At 30.0% G+C, this 19841-nt stretch overlaps 1 protein-coding gene across 2 annotated transcripts in view; it reads left to right on the forward strand.

Annotated features, from left to right (window-relative positions):
* LOC100159428 (neural cell adhesion molecule 1) overlaps positions 1–19841 on the forward strand; it is a 181722-nt gene that overhangs the window by 132613 nt on the left and 29268 nt on the right. For both annotated transcript variants that reach the window (XM_008180748.2, XM_008180747.2), the window contains exon 2: positions 15673–15804. In XM_008180748.2, the coding sequence (XP_008178970.2) occupies positions 15673–15804 (132 nt within the window). The remainder of the gene's footprint in view (positions 1–15672; positions 15805–19841) is intronic.

The following is a 19841-nucleotide window of genomic DNA, read 5'->3' on the forward strand; positions in this document are numbered from 1 at the left end:
CTGGCGAGCATAGAAAATAAAAAAAAGGAAACGTCTGTATTATATACAGAGTATATGTAGTTAGTAGGACTCGATAGACTTGAATAAAACGTTTTAAACCAATTACTTCAATCAAAATAAATACAGTGGGTATTATATAGGTAGGTATGTGATTCTATTTAACTATAGTAATATAAGCAGTGTAAAACTACTCAACTGCGATGACTATACAACTACAACTGTTAGGTATCTATAGACAATTTTCGTCAAGAAAAACATGATTTCTTCCGACGTAATAATTATAATATTAACAAACATTTTGAGTAAACGCACTTGTCAATATTGACGAATTGTGTTGTAATAGTCACTCCGGGGAATTAGATTTCTGTTAAAACCAATCGATTCTACCGACGCGAGTAGTATCTGTTGTATTCGAAGCTGATAGGTACATATTATTATTATTATTATTGCTACTATGAATTTGATTGCAGCAAACGACTACAACTACTGCAACTACAGCTGCAGTGCACTGCACAGCAAATAAAAAAAATGTCCGACGACAGTACCTCCTTATGTATATATATTTATAATAATTATTGCTCTGCGGAGGAAGAAAAATATATTACATGGTATCGCGTTGATACTGTAGCGTGGCTTTTTTTTTTTTTGTAAAAAAATAATTTACTAAAATTACTGCAGCAATATTATTATCGCAGTGAGTTATACACATATACCTACCTAGCTATAGTATAATAATATGCACTTGAACGAAAATAATAGCGCACAGAAACGATGATTGGGCGTTGCACAGCCGTCACGCTTCTTTCGCACCTCTGCACATCGCGCAGACGATAAAATATAGTGTTGGTGGTATTTTGGCACTGACGATTATTTAGCATCACTCGTCTCGCTTCGCTCACCGAAGACAGTGTCGTGTTATTATTTACAGCTTAAAAGCCAGATAAATCATATTTTCATTCAAACAAAACGATTTGGATAATACGCGGGTTCAGTTGCGACTATATATATGTTTACGTGGGTGCCTAGATTATAATAGAGTAACAAAAAAATAAGGAAAATATTTTTGACATATTTCACTGAATGTCTAAGCGACATAGTAATATTGCTCGTATTGTAACGCAAATAATATAGCGAATACGATTTTCAAATTTAAACATAAGTAGGTAAGATTAAAACGTTTATTTTTCATTAAAAACGAATGAAATTTACAATTTAAAATCTATAAAATTAAAAATCTTAAGTAAATTGTTTGATTTGAACATACAAAATTGACTGAATGACGTGGATGAAGCAACACTACTTCGAAAAGATTGAAACGTTTGAAAAAACTACAAATACGAGTAACCCATATTATATATTATGAGTATACCTACACTAAATCATTAAATCGCATTAATTTTTTTCTAATATTCCTTCAATTAATTACCATCGAACAAAATCAATTTCAAGTTCAAAGTGCTGTGATAGTTTTGATCGATGATTTAGTGAAAAATATTCGATAATATCGATGATTTTAGGTACCACTTTAATTTATCATATTTTGTGTCCACTTAAGTGTCTCAAGCTGAAATGAAACTCATTTTTTGTTCAACGGTTGTGAAAGAGATAAAAAAACCATTAATAGAGCCAACTGCAAATAAATAATTCGCACTGCGTATTATCTTAAATTATTATTAAAATAAAACGATAAACGATTTAAATATATTTTTCACATTTTGGGTTTAAAAGTAGTATTATCATTTTTTTTTTTTTTCATAACCAATATTTATTAAATTGTATACAGATATTGTAAATAAATTGAAAAACTTATCGCATTAAGATTTGCTTAGTAAAATGAAACGCACTAAATGAAATAAAACACACGCATGTGTATAACTAAAGAAAAAGTTTGGAAATCGCTTCAATTAAATTATACAGCTACTAAATTATCATCTGTACGGTTTTTCCGGTCAATGATTGTCACACAAAAAAAAGGAAAATACATCATTTTTACATGAAAAGCATCGGGATATATCATATGAAAAAAAAGAAACCCATTATTCGAAAAATATATATTATTTGAACGTTTCGTATATTAAAAAGGGAACGTGTTTCATATTGTTAACATTTACAACCATATACTAAATAAAAAAATGAATTACATTATAAGGCCTTATAGGCACATTGTTGTGGATTTTTTTCCATAGGAATTGGTTGAAAAAAAAAATGCTGATATTTTGGGTTTAGTTTTTCATCATTGGTAATTTTTATTATAACAAAATAATATATATTATGTTATCCAATGACATTGAATTGGTGTTTGTGGCTTCACAGTTTTTATCGAATAAATAAATAAATATTAAACTGAACGAAATCTGCCGTCTTATCAATATATATTATGTGTTCGAAAACCAACAACGCCGGAAATCGTATTTGGTAAAATTTAAAACACAAGTGAAAACAAGTCGTTCTAAATGAATAGAAATTGGTCTCGACGTCAGCTGTAACGTTTTGGCGACAACGTATGAAATTAGACAGTATACGACCAACGGGCAGCAAAATCGTATTACTATATTATTATACATGAACATATAAGTACACAATACGTCCGACACAATAATTTTGGGCGTTTTTAACGAAAAATATTTTGCTGGCTTAAGCCTCGGTGCACGAGTAAAACAATGACAGAAAAATAATAGTATCGTAATAGTATTTTAAATAAAAACTGTCATGACACATTCAGCGTTTCAAATATCAATTTCTGTTCGGAAATGACGAAAAACGTGGTTTTTACCAACAATAAAAATGTTATAATAATATCATTGTGATATTTTAGTGTTTGTGCACACCGCACACGGAATCAATGTAGGCAACCAAACTAACTTTTATGTGTGTTTTTTCAGAAACACAGCCGATGTACGCCAACACTAACGTTCGAAAACGCACTAAATATTAATAATATAATATTTTAGAAGGCTAGAAAAATAGTATAGAATTTGGTTTTTGTAAAAATATAGTTTTCGTATCATGAAAAATATTTTTGTATTGAAATGTTAAAAAAAATAAAAACTGTACATGATACTGAGCATTATATTAAGTATAAGCCCAAACTTAAAATATACACAACGGACAGTAAATAAGACGTAACCTAAACTAGAATAGAAATTATTCCATTGCATTGTCTATTTTAACATGTCTGGACTATAGTAATAATATGTTAAGTATAAAATTACAATTTTGGTTTTTAATTATTAAGTAAACGATTCACGTTATTATTAAATTGGTTCTGTACTGCCACTGTCTTTACTTGTAGTGAATTAAATAAATTCCATAGAAAAACTCGATAACATTTAATTGAAATTGTTACAAAAAATAATTATTATAATAATAACACAATGGAATTCATATACTATGGCATTGACCATTTATAAATCTGGCATTGTTTTAAAACAAAATTTACCAAAAATATTAATTTAATACATAAACTATAGTGCGCGGACTTATAATAGCTATAATAATTATTAAAAAAAAGGTTGAAATGGTTAAAACTGTTATTGTAATATGCAAAAGGATTTAGAAATTGAGAAATTAGAAATTTCAAAATACATATTATAATAATATTAGTAACATAGCTAGGTATAACAATGTGTTTTAATAAGTCTTAACAAGTTTTATAAAGTTCTTATATGTAATTATGGTAAGTACTAACGATTTATATTTGAAATTAACTATTATTGGATAACGATTTTGCATTCCTAAATTTGAGAAAAAAATTAATCTGATTTTCAATAACAAGTTGAGTTTGAAATTTGTTGGATGTGTAGCTTATTACTGATACATCCGACAGCTATAATTATATGTACATAATATCGTAATAACTATTTGAGATTATTAAAACACGAGTTTCAACGATAGTTATACCAAGAACTGTTACTAATGATAATAAATATTTATTTATATTATTATTTGTTTATTTAATTTATAATACTATTAAATGTACTACTTATCGCATACAGACAAGAAATTTATTTGTACAGTTACTACCTCCAGTACTTCTTTTGACGATTATGTGTTTTCCGAGATATTATCCAATTAATAATGATTTATCGGAATAGAAAATAAATTAAAAGTTTAATATGGGTCAAGTACTCGTAGTTCATAAATACCAACTTTTAATGAAAACAGACCATAACTAATAAATTTGATAAGAACCTACCTAAAAAGTAATATTTTCTTCTGAAATTAATCCTCTTTTATGGTATTTATTTTTATTATCATTTGACATTACCTTTATCATTGTATTGTTGTGTAGAAAATAATAACAAATATATGTTCATGGATTGAAAATCAAACACTCAATTTTAAGAGTTTTTATACTATAATATTGGAAATTAAACAAAATCGAAAAACTTAAACCTTTAGATTTGAATACATTCACGATATGTTAGGTTGTCACTACCGCAAATTACGTTAAATTCCATTGAACTAGTTATTTAAATTCCGTTTAAAAATCACTACACAATGTCTGTCGACCCATCTTTCGCGTTTATAATATCAAATTTTCTTAGAAAAATCGTATAATATAGATACACTCTGACCCTGTAATATATACTCATTGCAATAATATTATTAAAAAATGTTGAACACAATTTCAGATTAGGATTTGCTGATCGTGACAGTTTTGATCAACGTCGGGTTGATCTCTGTCTCATATTGTTATAGACACGCCATAATTCCAAAACAATATTATTATTGATTTCAAGTTATTTCCGTACACAATGGAATTTTTTGCGAATGTCTTAATAATTATTATCGAAGAATAACATAATATTATTATATCAGTTACTCAATTATATTTACGTTGTTTGCTTTTATTATAAATTATAGGTAACTGTATAGATTCTGACGTTTATGTAAGGCGAACGACGGGCGACTGTTTTGAAAATTATAGTGTAGTAGTTTTAAACCCATCTAATATTTATTATATTTTTATTCTAGTTTTGTCCACTGGTATATTTCTTTAGATACCGTGTCCAGTTGCGAGCCTTTTGCAATTCGTTTTGCTAGACATTTCGTATTCATTATATTGTAAAATATTTACAAACGCATTTAAATTCATTGCAATAATATCTGTTGCTTTTCGGCCGTTTGTAACGCTTCCGGTCTATACTGTTATTATTACTATAGATCTGGTGCGATTATCTCTCTCCGATTTCAACAATTTCGTCCAAACATATATAATAATATAAACTATTTTTTTCCCCAACCGAACGGCCCTACCCTACCGAAAAGGTCTAAAAGATATTTTTGGCTAAGAAAATATTTATGTATTAAAAAAAACATGACATAACAAAACGCCGAAAACGTATATAGCTTGATGTTTATGCGAAAGTGTTAGGTTTTTTTCCCAACCCGACTTCGGTTGTTTTTTTTTTTCTATTGTACGATTTATGCCTGCAGGTTATGTCCCTTCTGCTACAGCATTTCCATAATGGATCCAACGGGATTTATTATTCTACGTATGTTTATAAAAAAAAAAAAACTTAACTTTACATCGACACCGCGTAACTTGTATATCGGTATGACGACGACGCGAGTGTTCTTATTATATATAGCTGCATCAGAAATATTATAATTTATAACACATAATATATATATATTATATATAGATAGGTATGTTATATTATACCTATAGTCTGTTGATTTTAGAGAATTCGTATACTTTGGTAGTCGGTACTATAATAGCCTATACAGGGTTACTCACCGACCATGGTCTCTCCCATATTTTTTTCCTTTAATAACGAATTTATTCAAATTATGATTTTTGAAATATTTAAATTTATAGGTGCTTACTCAAAGACTATAATATTTTTAAAATTGTTGAATTTGTTCGTACTATATATTATGGAAAGTGCTGGGGTGATATAAGCTTCTGTTTTTAAAATCATAAATCCCATATTTTACTTTAAATCATTATCCTATTATCCTTTAGTTCTTAGATTAATATACATTTTATTAGTAAACAAAGTGCAATAACTAAAAGCTTACTCGTTAAAATATCGATCCTGATAGTCAAAATGTTCAAAAAAATTATCTACTAAATAATTAAAAGTGGAAAAAGAAAAGATTCTCATTTGAATAACAGAAGCGTATGTATCTCCGCAATACAATATCCTTAAGTAGTACAAAAAAATCTCAAGAATTTAAAAATAATAAAATGGTCTTGAAGTATATTATCATTTAAGAATTCAGAAAATTAGATTTCGAATAACTGCATTATTGAAGAAAAAGAGGTGAATCACTCTGTATGTATTATAATATTATAATACATGTCATGTGAATTCAAGTTCGCGTTGACTCGTTCCGAGAACCGAAGAAGAAGACCGAAATAAAGTTTTCTTCACAATTCCAATCCAAAATATAGACTCAATTTAGATACAGTTATTATATTCATACATTCAACGCCGATGGCTACTAATCATACGCGTCTCGAAAATGGAAATTGTACGAGAAAATATTGTAGACACTATCTTTGCGTGACATTGTATACATATATATATATAAATACATTGTGCGTACTGCGTATAGAGTTACAGAAACATGTTACACACTCACATTTTGTATGTATACACGTATTGTAGAAAACTTCGAACAATTCTCGGTGGTGGTTTTAAATTAAGTATTATTACAACAAATAGCTGGTCGTAGTAGGTAGGTACCTATATTAATTATTATCGTTTGACATTTTTTACAAATTAGTATACGGTTAAATTGCCGTTTATAATGCAACCATTTTAGAGAAAATATAAATTTTCTCCATTCCAATTTTATATTATCATTGAGTCCGTGCTATACGACATTATATTTACCAAGGCTTTAGGAATTTCACAGAGGAAAAGAACTCGACAGAATACTGTGGTATTTACATAATATTCACAGAGACGAGATAATATGAATTCCATTTACCTTTACGGTAAGGTAATTAATACATTCCTTATGAGAAATTTAGATATAGTGTTATTTATAACAGAATTACCTACTCCAATACACAAACATAATTTATGCGCTAACTTGTTAAAAAATTGTTATAATAATAATATAATCTCAATATCGTATAGGCACACATTAAGTCGATGTACAAATGCTGCACAAAAAAGGAACGATGCTCTATTTAGTGGACCGTATACAGTATTATTGTACCTAAGACATAGATATTATGTTACTGACGTACTTTACCTATTGTCATTTTGTATTATTATAATATATCGAGTCCTTAAAATGATTTTTAATTTTTATCGATTTTTAAACTATCAGCGGCGCCACACAATGTTAAAGCTTCTATATACAATCGATCAAATCGTGTTTTTATTATCACTATACATTTTACTCGCGTATAGTAAGTTCTGATTTGTAATAACATAAAATATGATAAAAACCAGACCCTTGTTTCGACTGTTAAGAAGAAAACAAAATACTAGTTTCTCCGGTACAGTGCGTTTGTTGTCTATGGCCGAATTTTTCACGCCGACCAAAATGTCATTGTTGAACAATTGGCACTCTCCTTCCAACAGCAAACCAAAACTTTCGTGTAAGATGTTGGGGCCACGACTAACAATAGACGTCGTTTTCAATACACACAAAGCTGCGATATACGTTTGTTTAAATAATATAATCCAAACATCGAGCGCTTTGAAAATTTTACTCGATGTACAGAAATAAGAAAAAATAGTCTCTCTTTTTCTCTCACTGTCTCTCTCTGCCACCCTCTCTCTCACACTCACACACACACACGCACATACGCACATGCACAATCACTCGTCTAACATGTTTTCTGCGATTTGATTCGATTTTCTGTATAAACCGCACTATAGTGCCTATATATTATTCCCCCCAATTCAACAACGGTTCTAAATGTATTATTACGTTTAGAATTGATTTTCTCCATACGGACGAATATCGATCGTCATTCAAAAAATAAACTCCCATTCATTAGCTACAATTCAACCACCGAGATAAAAAAAAAAACATAATAATATATTATTTGATCGGAGCAATATCGTTTTTATATTTTGTTCTGGGAAATTTTTTTTAATAGTAGCTGATGGCACACGTGTCTGAACTGCAGTCACAATAATTCGTCTAAAAATATTATAGACGCTTAAGCACCGACAAAAATTGTTTTTAGTACACAAGCTCGTCTAAGCTTAAAATTCTTATTGATATAAAACTTTATATTGGTCTAATACTATAAATCGATGTAGAATGTAGTTACACAGTCAGCAGTCTCACAAAAGTATTCTGTTTCAGATTATGCAATTGAAAATATATATTTAAAAATTAATATTTGATTGACAGATTAACCAACAAACATGATATAGGTATAAAATAATACAAGGATGAAGAAATAAAATAAGGGCCACGTATAAACGATTAAAATCGCGTGATACTCACATTTTTCAAAAAGGTAATACGTTCAATCAATAAAAATAAATTAACCTGTACATTATTATATACGACTGCGTATCATATTGGTTTCATAAATATTTGCTGATATGCGAAAATATGAAAATAAATAAAAACGAACAGAGATAATATTATTTATACTATCGTGGGGTTCGTCAGTACCCTTGTCTCGTCATACCGCACTGCGATTCGTTAGTCCGCCCGTGTCTGATTTAATTTCCTCAAAGTTTTTCCGTACACGATATTGCAGAGAGGAAACGAGCAGAACTATGTTTTGCCTAATACGATCGGACTTTTCCTGTATAATAATAATGTCATGGCGGAAGGTGACAGTTTTTCCAACGTTCCGCCGCGAAGGATAAAACTTTGGCGATGGCCGAGCAAAAGTGAACACATCAGTTAAATTATTTAACAGTACGACGACGGTGGCAAAAAGATATCTGTTTGTAGAACCGATAAGTGTTTCGACCGCCGTACACCATTATAGACGAACTCGAAGTGTCGTCATTGGCGTTAGCTTCAGAAATCCATATTATATTACCCAGATGAGTCGCTGCAATGTATAATGCAATCCAAAAACCTATTGGCCACTGATGAGTGATAGTCATGGTAGTGACGTGTTAGTATATAATACATGGGTACCTTTACAGTTTTGAGATTATTCCGGTTTTAGACATCAACGGCTTGACAACACTATGCTCGATGGCACGAGAGCAAGTGGAAATGAATAAAATAATCATCAGAAAAAAAATCGTAAGACGTTTCGGTCTGACGTGCGCGTCGAAATTCGAGAATTTCCGACTGAATGGTGTTTTGAGAATATTAAAAAGCAAATACACAGCTAGGTATAGTGGTAATATAATTTTACAGATTTTTCAAAATATTTCTAAAAAATAAATAATTCAAACGTTAAAAGTAGGTAGGTGCCTAAATATTTTAAAAATTGTTTTTTCTCCAATAACCCAAGTGTCCTGTCCCTACCGTACAATATTGTACGGTATGTAAAGATATTAAAAATTTAATTTCTAAATTACACGTATTTTGGTCTTTGGAGAAAATTGTCTTCAACTGGTTTTTGAAAATAAACGCCACTTATAAACGGCATGGCACTCATAATATACGTTTAACCGCCATACTAGATTTACCCACTTTAGAGCTTTCAAATCGGTCTCGAAGAGTATATTAAGTAATCGTCTATAATATATAGCCTGATAGTCACGGGATTATATCTTGTAGATCAATCGACCTAGCATGTAATATTAAAATACGTTTATTATTTAATGTGATTTAAATTATATAAATCTGCGTGACTGATAATATACAAATCGGTCATTGTACGTACATGTTGCTCAGTATTATTTGATTTATCCGATAATGGAGACTGCATGCAGCCGATGACAAATAAAATCAATCAAAAACGTATTCATTGTCATAACGCTGTGAATTAAGTTCGAGCCTCGGTGGATCAATATAAATAATTTTTAAATGAAGTCGGAAAAAATAACTTTGGTATACATAAAAAAAATCATGCACGGGTGCACCGCCGCCGCCATAAAAATAATAATATAGATACAATACAATTATTAAGATGCACTGTGATTGTTTGGTTGATAATAAAGTTGTCGTGTGGACTATTTCATTGTATACATAACATCTATATTTCGGTAAGCCCGCGCTATTGTTGCGGAATCGCTTCCGTTTTCGATTATTATTTTATATATATTATTATATTTTTTTTAAGATATTTTTCCAGCCCGTAAAATTCCCGTGTTTAAGACTATACGCGGTGAAAAAAAGTCAAAAATTATTGCGTAAAATAGTACAGAACCGCCATATCCACCGGTGTGGCCTGCACGAGACAGCCCTCGTTTTCTTGTAAATTTATAAGCGTCATTTCATCCTGCGCGTAAAGACAATGTTCACCATTAGCCGCTTTTTTTTTTATTATTATTTTTATTTTATATATATTATACTGCAGCAAAAATAACGATAATAAATTAACCCGTGGGAAATGGGATAAAAAAAAAGTGAAAAAACAAAAAAAAAAAAATCTGAATACTTAATTACATCACATTTACCAGCTACGTTTCCAGAGGTCCTTATGCAGGCGCGTATTTGCGTTGGAAAAAGTCTGAATGCGCTAAGTAATACGCCCAAAAATGTCTCGGCCTTAAAAAGAAAACGTACCAACGTTAACACTAATTAAAAGAAATGAAAATCTAGAGTTTTATTTGCATTTAATGATTTATCGTCGTCGTGTTTAATCGTTAATAAATGTCAGATGCAAAACTCCTTCGTTCACCATCATTATGTTTCCGCAATAAACAAAATATAAGGATGGTTAACATTTAATGAGAGTCATAGTGTATAATTTTATTACAGAGAAAAATGCGTAGTCAACGTGCGGACCATTAATCGCTTATAACTATTATACTCATTCGATTTCTTTTCGACGATGAACCCCGCAGGAGGTTGACTTTTGTTTTCCCAATATTGTATAGTAGTATACAGAATATTTTCATCGGTGAAAAATCAATACGTTCTATTATATTATAATATAATAAAAATGCTCTTGTATTTTAAATGTTTAAAATTCTCTTTTAAGAATTCCAATTTTCTTTTGGTTAGGTACGATTTGCGAGGGTATAATACGGTACTGAATTTGAATGCAAAATAAGAGGGACATCATGTGGAAGGGTGTGTGTTGTAGAGAACTAAAAAAAGAATGGAAATAGCTGAACGCGACGGTGAACAAAATGACGGTATCCATGTCACGATATAAAGGAAAGGACCGGAAAACAAGTATAGTCTTTTCGCCTATTCGAATTGCATTAAAGATCCATATTTTAATTTTATTTCGTATTCTATTTTGGATGTTCAGTCATCCCGAACTCTGACCCGTGACGACAAAAAGTTTATCACTCAAGACAATGCAAGCTTCACGCGTTATTATTCTGTGGTTGTACAGTCTGTTATTCAGCAGGACCTCTGCTTAATCGTATATCCACAGCAATACGTCTTCTTGCCACCTGTTTCAAAAGGATTCAGCGATCAAACACGTGCACGATACATATTTTCCAAATAATACGTTTAATATTATGCAAAATAAATCAAAATGCGATCGTTTGCAACCTTTAAACGCGGCCACAGCGGGGTGGTAAAGTGGCCGGGGCTTAAACATTCGTCGCTCGTTAGTTACACAGCCGTCTGCGCCAAAATCATGGTTTAATTAGAAGGCCATGGTTTCATTATAGTTTCCGTAACTTCCAACGCGTACCAGCGTGTGTAAATATGCTTTTAACGAATTTCCAACCAAGAAACTTTTAAAACTACCGATCAATGAGCGAAGGTCACTAAAAACTTCTTTGTCAAGAAAAGTATTCACCATAAAGTTTTCGCTATCGTCGCAGCATTATATCCTACATAATACGTAGGTATAGCTATGTGTATTATAAGGCGTTTGGGGTTGCAAGATGGGTTACATAGATTTATTCATTTTCTTTTCAAAAGTTCCAGGTAGGTATAGCTACCGTGTGATATATCAGTAATAAAATCCGTTATTTTGTTTATCGTTACATAATTATTTTAATTTTGATCGAATTCCACTACACTGGAAATATCGAGAAATTAATCGCCCGCTTGTGCACCAAAATACGGGTTTGGCATAATACGGCATCCCGAAAGTCGCATCCAATGGCCACGAGTAGAAAGCGATTTAACTGTATATTATTCACAGAGGAAACTTACCTGCATTAGGTATACTGTATACCAAACACTTACGTGATGAGTACGACTGTCCAACTATAACGGCTAGATCCAATGTTATAAGAGATTGGGCAACTCGGTGAGCATCTTCAATTGGCTCGCTGATATCATTGATATTGGACGCCATTAACCGTCCAAATTTTTATATCAAATGCCAATGTTCATGGGAAATGATTTGTACATTTTGAAAACCGATATGAAATATTAAAAATTATTTGCAAAATGTTAGTAGAATTTAGAAATTCGTAGCTCATATGGGGGAGGGTGCTGCGTGAGGTTGGCACCCCCTGTCTTATGTTTTTATACTGGGCTAAGAAATTATTTGAAAATTCTAATAACTGATTTGTGAATATTTACAAAATGAGTAGGTACATACCTTTAAAATAAATTGGTCATGGAGGGAGGCAAACTTCAAGCACGTAGTTTCGGGAGACGAGTAGTAAAAGTCAATTTTTGAAGATTGATGAAACAAATAATAATATTATACCACTGTACCTATTATCACGGTGTATGATAGCCGATAGGTAATAATTAATGTCTACTCGTTTGTTATTTTACTGTGCCCGAACGTTATTATTGCAGCAGACGCACACAAAAGAGTCGACGAATACTCACGGCTCGCACGCACTCGATCCGGTTTAAATAATTAAATGAATAAATTCGTTTAAAAACACAACACTTGTAATTTCAACGTCGTCGTCGTCGGTGTGACGTCGTACCTACGCAAATTCACACTTCGGCGTTATCATTTCTCATGGATTTCCGGTCTCTACACATACAACACAGTGGAATGGCAGAACAGCGATAACTACAATGATAATAATAACAATAATTATATATATGTCTATACAACACACAATACATTATAATATTATTATATTAAATATTACGACGCCACGCGAAGCAGATATTCGGTGGCCCGAGGACATTATTATTATTGTTACTATCGCGAAAGATGAACGAGAAGAGTATAAATCTCGTCGGTGGCGGTGGCGATCATTACGGCGAAAGAACGTAGGGATTCAATTTTCTGATAAATAAAAGCGTTTTCAATGTTTGTGTGTTCGTGTCCGCGCTACCGATTCGCTCTCCTCCCCGGTCGCTACCGCGTATACCGAAGAATACCACGAGCAGGGTGAAACCGAAGTGAGATAAAAACATTTTTTTTTTTATAAACATATATACATACATATTATAAGCTCAGAAGTTGCTTTGTAGTGAATAATATATCTGTTCTGACCAGTTAAAGCTATTTCTGGTGTCAAATAACTTACCCACAAACACACACACAGACACACACGTTTAATGGTACCAACTCTTTTTCTCTCAATCGAGATACACCATTGGCGTGTGCGTGGAACATTATTGCCAGTTTTTAAAATTTTTTTTTTGCATTCACAATATTATTTCCTTGCTTAAACGTAAATAATTTTATGTTCGCAATTTCGTGAAATTATTACTATAATTATTAATATTAAAAATGTTTAACGTCGTAAAAAACGCATAGTAATAATTATTATTCCCGAATAATGATTGTTATTATGAATCAAAAACCTAAAAACTTACTACCTAGTGTACGCGATTTAATATACATATTGAATGAGATTCGCACGCAAAATATATTTTATTATATATTAAACATTATAAAACATTATTATATTTACATAAATTGTATTTAAAGCCTTAAATGGAGGATTATTATCAAAGTATAATATTATGTTTTGTTTTCGATATTGAAAAACTACAAAACATTTTCCATTTTTTTAAACACGTGGAATAATTGATATATGTATTCGACAGGTAGGTAAAATCTAATCAAATAATACAAATGGATAGTACTTAGCAAGACATCAGACGCGAAAGCCGTAATTTAATAAGATGTTATTTATATTATATTACAGTTAGACTCTTGAATATTACATAGAAGTGATTTATTTTTGGTAAAATAAACAGTGCCCTAGGGACATTATTTTTTAATTATAAAAAATGTAGAAAAGTTGTTAGACGAATTGGCCATTTCATCTGTTTAAAAAAAAATGTGTATAATATAGTTGATTAAGTCGGAATTCATTTGTTTAAGAGATTTGAATAAAGGAAACAAAATTCAAGTTAGAAATATTCATTTAGTTTTGATTATGTATCATATTCGATGAAAAATTAAATTAACTTACCTACCACACCTAATAATTAAAGAACATAATATAATTATATGCCTAATAGGTATAATTATTGTTTGTACACTATTTTTTTCCACTGGCGTTTATGCGTTATAATAATATTATTTTACTTTTATTTTGTATTTTTGTGAAAAAATGTTCGTAGTTAAAATATTCCTTTAAAGGAACTAATTAGTTACAGACAATCCCTTTACAGATCTCAAACATTAAATGGTTCTTCGGAGAGATAAATTAAATTTTAAATTTTTACTATAACTAATAATTCTAATAATAATTTCACGAAATTGCGAACATAAAATTATTTACGTTCAAGTACTATAATAAGTATACCCAATACTATCATATTGATATAGGAAAGGTAAATAAGCGATACCTACATGTATTTAATAATAACCCGAGACCGAACCATTCATTCGCACATTGTTTTCGTCATGTTTTGTATATACCGAGGTCATGACATGATGAAAATTAAGGTCCATACGTCATAGAGACGATCGTGCATTGGACTCGGGCGAATACGTAATATAATATATTTTTTATAAACAGAAAATTCAGCAGTCTATCAAATTATATATACCTTTGAAAACTTCACAAACCAATGAGTTTTTGATACGTGACAATGAATAATATTGCGCAATAATGTACATTATTAATGTCAGTCGAGTTAAGTAGAAGTCATAAACTTCGGAAACAACCGAATGCGGGGCCAGTGAAATTTGTTTTGACTCCATTCCACGCCAGAAAACGACTATTCATCAGTGGCGGCACGAAGAAGGTAGGTGGGTACATTCCCCGTCCACCCCTAAACATTTAATACGCACTTTAAATAAGGATTCGAATTAGTTGAAGTGAGAACTATAATAAAGGTATTATAATAAATAATATATTATATTATTGCTTGCGCCATAAACGCATTGTTGATTATATTCACCTCCAACCCAACATAATACTATTATCCAACATTATTATTTATAATAATATTAATTAGTATATTATTATGTTTTGCTCATCATAAAAAAAAAAATTGCAAAATAAATGTCTCGTTTTGAATGTACTATATACGTTTTCATTCAATTTTTTCAAAAACATTGAAAAACCATGGAATACGTTTAGTGCAATAAATTTGTTGACTAGCGATCTATATCAGATAGGTTAACTCATTAGTTATGACGCGATTTAATATTATGTTATATAATATGATTACAGTACTTAGAATTCCATTGACTTATTACTTATAAATTATAAGTTTTAATTATAAGTTATAATATAACTCAATTATTGTTCACAGGTTTTGCTTCGCCCAAGAGACCCTCTCAAAATCCGGAACCGGATCCGTTGCCGACATTTGGTTCCCAAGGAAGAAGATTCAGAGTGGTCACAAATGACACCGTTGTCCTCCCGTGTGACGTTATCAACCCGGGTGAGTGCCATATGAGATGTTTATCATTAAATATTAAAATATATTTCAGCGTTTTAAGTACATTTTTCCCCTTTCAACGATAATCATAAAATAAAATGTAAAAATGTTTTAATAAATATCGGTCGGACCAGGTGGAACTTGTGGGTAATGATCGTGAATAATCGTGTCCCGAAGACATTTAAAAAGAACGACGGGTGTTTTTAATTTTTAATTTGTTCGGCGGTCTCCAATGTTAAATTTTCGTACATGCACTCTGATTTACATATTTAAGGTTGTTACACCATTATAACAACGAAAAAATAGCCGTTTCGCCTGCAGAAACAAACTTAGAAATGCAATAAATTAAACGGCTTGGGTAAACACGCGAGCTCGAAAAATAGTGAAACACTACCAGCAGGTAGTATATTTTGAAAGGGTTATGGGAAATGTTATTTTTACACCTCCTCTACCTTAATATATTGTATTACATACTTACAATTAAAATAATTATGATCAACTATTTTATTCATGAAAAACTGTAATTATAATGAAATTGTAATTAATACCTACCGTTAGACGATCAAACGTATCACTGTCGTGTACAGTGATATAATATTATAATAGATATACAACTATTATCATAAACTGAACAATAAAAAAGGAAAAAGATAAGAAAAAAATTAAATGTGTTTTCATTTTGATTTTAATATTGTTTTAAAGTGCAAGTTCTGTACATGCAAGTTAAAATACTTATAAGTGTCTATAAATATTGACCTATAAGAAAATAAATAAATCTCAATAATTATATACGCACTATTTAGTTGGAATAATAATATATTATGACGTCTTTCATAATTTTATACTTTGTGAAATGTAAACAAAAATTGTACTTAGAACTTAAAATATGTTCAGAATTTAAATCACACGACAAAACAGTTTGATGTGGTTACAAATGGACTTTAAGCGTCCCTTTATTCTTTGCTTAAATAAACGATTTATGTATATTACAAAGAGAACACCAACAAATCCTCGCAGGGATGTACCATACGAACCATAACTTTTTCTTTTGAAGTATCAACGTTTTTTAATTTGATTCATTTTTTAATTAAATAGTCACTTAATAACTTTGAAAATATACTTCATAACGTCTTAATCTCCTAATTAACTGATTTATGCTTTCATCGCGTAGTAAGTTGACGAGCGTTTTGTTTTTATGTCTCGTCTTCATAATTTGTTACTAACTTATACAACAATATTATTATCATTACCCTAACGTACCTGCATTCGCAAAATGATTTGTGTTATTATGGTTTATCGTAATTCTTGAACTATTTGATCCATCACTAATCTAAATTAAATATTGGAAAAGTAATGTGATGTAAAATATAATACCAAGACCTGCAATCAAATGTGAGGAACGCACTCCAGTCGACTGGAGCAAATCACTATAACTACGTTTATTTCCATTGACTTATTATGACTTAAGGCACACTATATTATTATTATTATTATTATTATTATTATTATTATTATTATTATTATTATTGATGTTCTGTCAATGTCTTAAGATCTAACTAAATACAGGTACCTTTTATTTTCAAAAAGTAGAATATTTCTGTACAATTTTTTTTTTTTAATTTCAGGAAGATGCTATACTTTATAGTAGACAATTTTATTCTACAATCAATATTATAATATAATATAATATATTTTATTTTATACATCATATTGAATTATGATCATTTCCAATAAAATGTCCGTATAATATTGACTAATTCGTCAATATTATTATAATATTATTTCTCAGAACTTAACCTAAGATGTTAGGTTGATATATTATCATGATACAAGGCTGAGAAAATTACTTAATATAAACTATAATCTAATCGATAACCAAACTTAAAATTGCAATGCAGGTTTAGGACATTAATAATAATAGTAATTTTATTAATTTAAGAACCGTTTAATAATGATTGTAATAATATAATGTTCAATAATCCGTTTAATAAATTGATCAGTTTTACAAGACTAATAGTTCATGTGTACTTCAAAGTTCATAAATACATTTCACAATAATATATTGATTAATAGATTAACGAGTACAATAATATGAAAACCTACTTTATAACTAATAAACTCTATAAGCTACAATACCTATACCTATATTATATTGATGGTAAACCAACTAAACTTTTAGGGACAATAACATGAGCTTTAAACTAAATCGTTTATCTTCGATGTGAATGCCTACATTATAATCTGATAGGTTGTTGATATTACAATGAATAATGATAGGTACAGCTTCTACGTGACAAACTTAAATGTTTTTATATTATGTAGCCGCCGTGTTTATTATGCGTTTTTCCCGAAATTCAAAATCCTATCTTTTGTACATCTTTAAGTACCAGATATAAAGTTTTTCTACGGTTTTGTTAAATAAAGAATAGGGAAAAATGTGATAAGGAAAAAGTTTGAAATACATCCCGAGAATTCTTGTCAATTTTTAACTATAGAATGATTTAAAGAGTTCACCACAAGATAATAACTCCCCTCATATATTTCTACTTTCATGTACACGTATTTATTTCCAGGTAGATATTTTATTTGCAATATTATTATCTACTCCGTTTCTTATATTATTAAACGATCGATTCAAAAACCGTTTTCAAACGATAATGAAATTTAAAAAGTGATATTCTTTAATCTTTTCCACTTGGCAAATCATTGCTAAATATAGGATTAAATAATTATGCGTATCGGGTTTAAGAGTTAGAAAAAAAAATCGACGAGAAGTTATTGTTCACTATATAAGATCGTCACCATTATATTATAATCCACCCATGCTGAACATATATATTTTTTTTAGGTATTTTCTCTGCTAGAGTTGTGTTTGATTTTTCGTGGAAATGGATAATCCGTTAATGTTCATCCAGTGTGTAAAATGCAAATGTATTGAAAAAATAGCTCCATAGGTCCATTGGTATTCTAAGCGTTCACATGATATTGAACAGTTAAGTTGAAAAAAAAAAATAAACCCATTGTCTTAATGTTTGCCTTATAACGATAGCGCTTTTTTTCTTTTAATTCGAAACCTTTTCGACACTCTTAGTTTTAATAGTCAATAGACTTTTTTACCAGACTGAAAAATAAATGAATAACAAAAACTCTTGTCCACTGAACCAAAGCTTACAGTACGAAAAACAAATACGATTCAAATAAATTCCGTTTTGTTCCTTGATTTTTTTTTTTTTTTTTTAATTTTAAATTAACACTACATTTATACGTGTTATGGAAAAAAATAAAATGTTGTTGTCATTATTTTTGTATATATATATACATATTTATTTTTATATTTAATTCGTCATTAAAAACCATAAAATCCAAAAATATTTTGAAACTTTTTTCTGGAATAAATTATGTCTTTAGTACATTATTTCATTTTCGTGAAACACTTATTTCACCATAAATAAAACGGATAGGTATAAAATAATAATATAATATTAACTGAAACAATACAATGAGGGAAAATGTAAAACAACATTGGGCATGAGTATTATTGTTCTAAAATATAACTATTATAATAATGCTTATTAATATACTTACTATATAAAAAAAACACGAACGTTTTAATTATTATTACGAAATCATGTCAACGGTATTGTATCAATCTCAAAATAAACATTTAGCAGGATGAGTGTTCATACCCTGTTAAATACTTAAGCCTCATCCAAAAATACTTCAGGAGACAATACCAAATGTTATTTTGTTCTCTAGTGAAGTGGTTGAATTCTTATTCTGTGCACTTGGCGCATATAATATATCCTAATGGCTTGACTCCCGATCTTCTCTCTTAATTGGGTGTTTGAAATGATATTTATTATTTAAGGTTAGATTTTAAAACAAGTTGGACTTAAACTGTTTATTTTTAAATTTTTTTTTTATTTGAATTGGAGAGGGGGTTCTTATATGAAATATGAACAAGAAATTATTCTTTAATTCAAGTGGTTGAAACTGTGAATATTATGTAATATAGATGGGAACTCAACGAAAAATAAAAT

The sequence above is a fragment of the Acyrthosiphon pisum genome, chromosome X (genome assembly GCF_005508785.2).
Source record: "Acyrthosiphon pisum isolate AL4f chromosome X, pea_aphid_22Mar2018_4r6ur, whole genome shotgun sequence".
Lineage (NCBI taxonomy): Eukaryota > Metazoa > Arthropoda > Insecta > Hemiptera > Aphididae > Acyrthosiphon > Acyrthosiphon pisum.